Source organism: Acromyrmex echinatior, chromosome 17 (genome assembly GCF_024713525.1).
Source record: "Acromyrmex echinatior isolate Ae372 chromosome 17, ASM2471352v2, whole genome shotgun sequence".
Taxonomy (NCBI): Eukaryota; Metazoa; Arthropoda; class Insecta; order Hymenoptera; family Formicidae; genus Acromyrmex; species Acromyrmex echinatior.
This window is the reverse complement of record NC_141868.1, coordinates 7363108-7367800: the sequence shown is the minus strand read 5'-3', so window position 1 is coordinate 7367800 and position 4693 is coordinate 7363108. Positions and strand designations below refer to the sequence as shown.

At 60.0% G+C, this 4693-nt stretch overlaps 1 protein-coding gene across 1 annotated transcript; it reads left to right on the top strand.

Annotated features, from left to right (window-relative positions):
- Positions 1–1218: 1218 nt before the first annotated feature.
- On the top strand, positions 1219–1725 carry LOC147906965 (uncharacterized; the record flags this gene model as incomplete). The annotated part of the gene is made up of 2 exons (XM_087415287.1): positions 1219–1277; positions 1641–1725. Coding segments are annotated over 2 exons (144 nt in total), but the record flags the coding sequence as incomplete, so codon positions are not given.
- Positions 1726–4693: the final 2968 nt, after the last annotated feature.

Below are 4693 nucleotides of genomic sequence, written 5' to 3'. Positions count from 1 at the left end.
GAGTGGGGGGGGTGGGGGAGGGGGAGTGGGGGGGGAGGGGAGAAAAGGGGGGGAAGGGAGAGGGGGGGGGAAGGGGAAAGGAGGAGGGGGAGGGAGGGGGAAAAGGGGAGAGGGAGAGGGGGAGGGAGGGAAGATGGGGAAAGGGGAGGGGGGGGGGAAGGGGGGGAGAGGGGGGGGGGAAGGGTTTAGGGGAGGGGGGAAAAGGGGGGGAAGGGGGGGGGGAATAGAGGGAGGGGGAAGGGGGTAAAAAGGGGGGGGAGGAGGAGCAAAAAGGGGGGGGGAAGGGGGGGAGGGGTGGAAAAAGGAAAGGGGGGGGGAAGGGGGGGGAGGACCAGAGGGGGGGGGGGGAGAGGGGGGGGAAGGAAGGAGGGGGAAAGGGGGGGGAAGGGGAGAAAGGGGGGAGGGGGGGGGAGGGGGGGGGGGGGGGGAAAAAGGAAGGAGGGGGGAGGGGGGGTAGGGAGGGGGGGGGAAAGGGGAGGGAGGGAGAGAGGGGAGGAGGGGGGGGGGAGGAAAAAGGGGGAGGGGAAGGGGAGGGGAGGGGGGAGGGGGAGGGGGGGGAGGGAGGGGGAGGGGGGGGGGGGGGGAGGGAGAGGGGGGAAAAGGGGGAAGGTAGGGGGAGGGGAAAGGGAGAGGGGGGGGGAAAAAGGAGGGGGGGAAGGGAGAGGGGGGTGGAGGAGAGGGGGGGGGGGAGAAAGGGGGGGGGGATGGGAAAAAAAAGGGGGGGGAGGGGGGGAGGGAAAGGGGGGAAGGGGGGGGGGAGGAGGGGGGGGGGAAAGGGAGGGGGGAGGAGGGGGGGAAAGGGGGGGGGGGGAGGAGGGGGGAAAGGGGAAGGGGAGAGAGGGGGAAAGGGGAGGGGGAGGGGAAAAGTGGGGAGAAAAAGGGGAAAAAAGGGGGGAAGAAAGGGGGAGGGGGGGGGGGAGGAAAAAGGGGGAGGGGGGAGAAGAGAGGGAAGAAGAGGAGAGGAGGGAGAAGGAGAAGGAGGGGAGGAGAGAAAGGAAGAGGAGGAAGAGAGGGAGAGAAGGAAGAAGAAAGGGAAAAGGGGAGGGGGAAAGGGAAGAAGGAAGGAGAGAAGAGAGGGAAAGAGAGGAGGAAGGAAGAAAAGAGAGGGAGAGGAAGAGAAGGAGAAGAGGAGAGGAGGGGAGGGAAAGAGGGAGAGAGGAGGGAGAGGGAAGGGAGGGGAAAGGGGAAAGGGGGGGAGGAGAGGGGGAAGGGAAGGAGGGAAAGAGAGGAGGGGAAAGGGAGAGGGGGGAGGGGGGGGGGGAAGAGGAGGAGGAGGGAGAGGGAGGAGGGGAGGGGAAGGGAAGAGAAGGGAAGAAGGGGGGAGGAGAGAAGGGGGGGAAAAGAAGGGAGGAGAGGGGAGAAGGAGGAGAGAAGGGGGAGGAAGAAGGAGGAGGAAGGGAGAGGAGGAGAGGGGGAGGGGGGAGGAGGGGGAAGGAGGGGGGAGGGGAGGAGGAAGGAGGAGGGGGGGAGGGAAGGGAGAGGGAAGGGAGGAGGAAGAAGGAAGGAGAGAGGAAAGGGGAAGAGGGGGAAAGGGAAGGGAGGAGGAGAGGGAAAGAAGAGGGGAGAAGGGGGAAAGGAGGGGGGAGAGGGAGAAGAAGGGGGAAGGGAGGGGAGAGGAAGGGAAGGAGGAAGGGGGAAAGGGAGAGGAGGGAAGAAGGAGGAAAGGGAGAGAGGGAGGGGGAGGAAGAGGAAGAGGGAGAAGGAGAGAGGGAAGAGAAGGAGGAGGGGAGAGGAGAGAGGAGAGAGGGGGGAAGGAGAGGGGAAGAGAGAGAAGAGAGAGAGGAGGGAGGAAGGGAGGAGGAAGAGGGAGAGAGGGGAGGAAGGGAGGGAGGAGAGAGGGGGGGAGGGGGAGGGAAGGGAGGGAGGGGGAAAGAGAAGGGGGGGGGAGGAAGAGGAAGAGGAGGGGGGGGGAAGGAGGAGGGGGAGGGGGAGAAGAGGGAGGGAGAAGGAGGGGGGGGAAAAGGAAGGGGAAGGGAGGAAGAGGGGGGGGAGGAGAGAGGGGGAGGGGGGAAAGAGGGAGGAGGGAGGGGGAGGGAGGGGAGAGAGGGGGAAGAAGAAGAGGAAAGGGAGAGAAAAGGGAGGAGGAGGAGAGGAGGGGGAGGAAGGAGAAAAGGGGAAGGAGGGAAGGAAAGGAGGAGGGGGGAAAAGGAGGGAGGAGGAAAGAGAGGAGGAGGAAAGAAAGGGGAGGGGAAGGGAGGGGAGGAGAAGGAGAGAGGGAGAGAAGGGGAAAAAGGGAGAGAGGAGAGGAGAAGGGAGAGAGAGGGGAGGGGGAAAGGAGAGAAGGGAGAGAGGGGGAGAGGAAAGGGGGGGGGAAGGAGGGAGAAGGAAAAGGAAAGGGGAAAGAAGAGGGGGAAGAAAGGAGAGGGAGAAGGGAGGAAGGGAAAGAAGAAAAAAAGGGGGAGAAGAAGGAAGAAGGGGGAGGGGAGGGGAAGGGAAGAGGGGAGGGGGGGAGAAAGAGAGGAGGAAAGAGGAGAAGAGGGAGAAAAGAAAAGGGGGAAAAGAGAGGGAGGGAGAAAGGAAAGGAGGGGAAGAGGGGAGAAGGGGAGGGGAGAAAAAGGAGAGGAGAGAGGAAGAGAAAGGGGAGAGGGAAGGAGGGAAGAAAGAAGGGGGGAGAGAGAAGAAGAAGGAAGGGAGGAGGGGAGGAGAAAGAGGGGAAAAGAAGGGGAGAGGAGAGGGGGGAGGGGAAAGGGGAAAGGAAGAAGGGAAGAAGGGGAGGAAAGGGAGGGAAGGAAGAAGAGAGAAGGAGGAGAAGGGGAGGGGAAAGGAGGAGGGAAAAGGGGGAAGGAGAAAGAGAGGAAGAAGAGAGGGGAAAGGGAAGGAGGGGAGGGGAAAGAAGGGAAGGAGAAAAAGGGAGGGGGAAAAGAGGAGGAGAGGGGGAAAAAGGAAGAGGAGAAAAGGGAAAGAGGGGGGAAGGGGGAGAAGAAGGGGGAAAGGAAAAGAGGGAGAGGGGGAGAGGAAAAGGGGGAAGAGAAAAAGGAGGGAAAGGGGGAGAGGGGGGAAGAAGGGAGAGGGGAAAAGGAGGAAGAGAAAAGGGGGGGAAGAAAGAAGGGAAAAGAAGGAGGGAAAAGAAAAGAGGAGGAAGGAGGAAAAAGAGAGGGAAAGGAGGAGGGGGAGGAAGAGGAAAGGAGAGGGAAGAAAGGAAAGGGAAAAGGGGGGAAAGGGGGGAAGGGGAAAGGGAGAAAGAAAAGAGGAAGGGGGGAGAGGAGGGAAAAAGGAGAAGGAGGGAAGGAAAGGGAGAGAGAGGGGGAAAAAGAGGAAGGGGAGGGGGAGGGAAAAAGAAGGAAGAGAGAGGAGAGGAAAAGAGGGAAAGAAGGAAGGAGGCGAGGAGGAGAAGGAAGGGGAAGGGGAAGGGGGGGAAAGGAAGGAGAGGAAAAGAGGGAGGAAAGAGGAGAGGAAAGAAAAGGAGGAAGAAGGGGAAAGGAAAAGGAAGGGGAAAGGGGGGGGGGAAGGAAGGAGGAAGGGGGAGGGGAGGGGGAGAGGAAAAGGAGAAGGGGGAAAAAGGGGGGAGAAAAGGGAAGGGGGGAAAGGGGAAGGAGAGGGAGGGAAAGGGAAAAAAGGAAGGAGAAGAAAAGAAAGAAGGGAAGGGGGAAGAGGGAGGAAGGGAAGAAAGGAAGAGGGAAGGAGAGGGAAAGAAAAGGAGAGGAGGGGGAAAAAAAAAGGAGGGGAAAGAAAGGAGGGGAGAAAGGGAGGGGGGAAAAGGGGAAAGGGGGGGGAGAGGGAGGAAAGAAGAGAGAAAGAAGAAAGGGAGAAAAAGGGGGAGGGAGAAAGGAGGAAGGGAGGAAAAAGGAAGAAGGGGAAGGGAGGGGAAAAAAAAGGGGAGGGGGGGAAGGGAAGAAAAAGGAAGGGGAAAAGAAGAAAAAAAAAAAAAAAGGGAGAAGGAAAGAGGAGGGAAGGGGGAGGGGAGAAGGGGGAGAGGGAAAAGAAGGGAAGGAAAGGGAAAAAGGAAAAAAAAGAGGGGGGAGGAAAGGGGAAAAGAAGGGGGAAAAAAAAAAAAAAAGGAAAGGGAGGAAAAAAAAAAGAAAAAAGAAAAGAAAAGGGGGAAAAGGAGAAGAGGGGAGAAAAGGGGGAAGGGGGAGGAAGGAGAGAGGGGAAAGAAGAGGGAGGGGGAGGAAAGGGGAAAGGAGAAAGGGAGGGGGGGGGGAGAAGGGAAAGAGAAAAAAAAAAAAAGGGGAGGGGAAAGGGAGGAGGAAGAAAAAGAGGAAGAAGAAGAGGGAGGAGGGAAGAGAAGGGGAGAGAAAAGAAGGGAGAAAAGAGGGGGAAGGAAGGGAGGGAAAAGGGAAGGAGGAAAAAGGAGGGGAAGGAAAGAAGGAGAAGAGGGGGAGGGGGGAGAAAAGGGGAGGAGAAGGGGGGAAGGGAGGGGGAGGGGGAGGGGGGAAGGGGGGGAAAGGGGAGGAGAAGGGGGAGAGGAGAGGGAGGGAGGAGAAGAGGAAGGGAAGAGGAGGGGGGGGGAGGGGGGGGGAAAAGGAAGAAGGAGGGGGAGGGGAAGGGAAAAGGGGAAAGAGGGAGGAGGAGGGAAGGGGGGGGGGGAAAGAAAGAGAAGAAGAGAAAAAAGAGAGGGAAAAGAGGAAAGAGGGGAAGGAAAGGGGAAGGAGGAAGGAGGGGGGAAGGGAAAAGAGGGGGGAAAGGAGAGAGAGGAAAGGGAAGGAGGGAAGAAGGGAAAGGGGAGGAGGGAGGGGGAAAGAGAGGAAGGGAG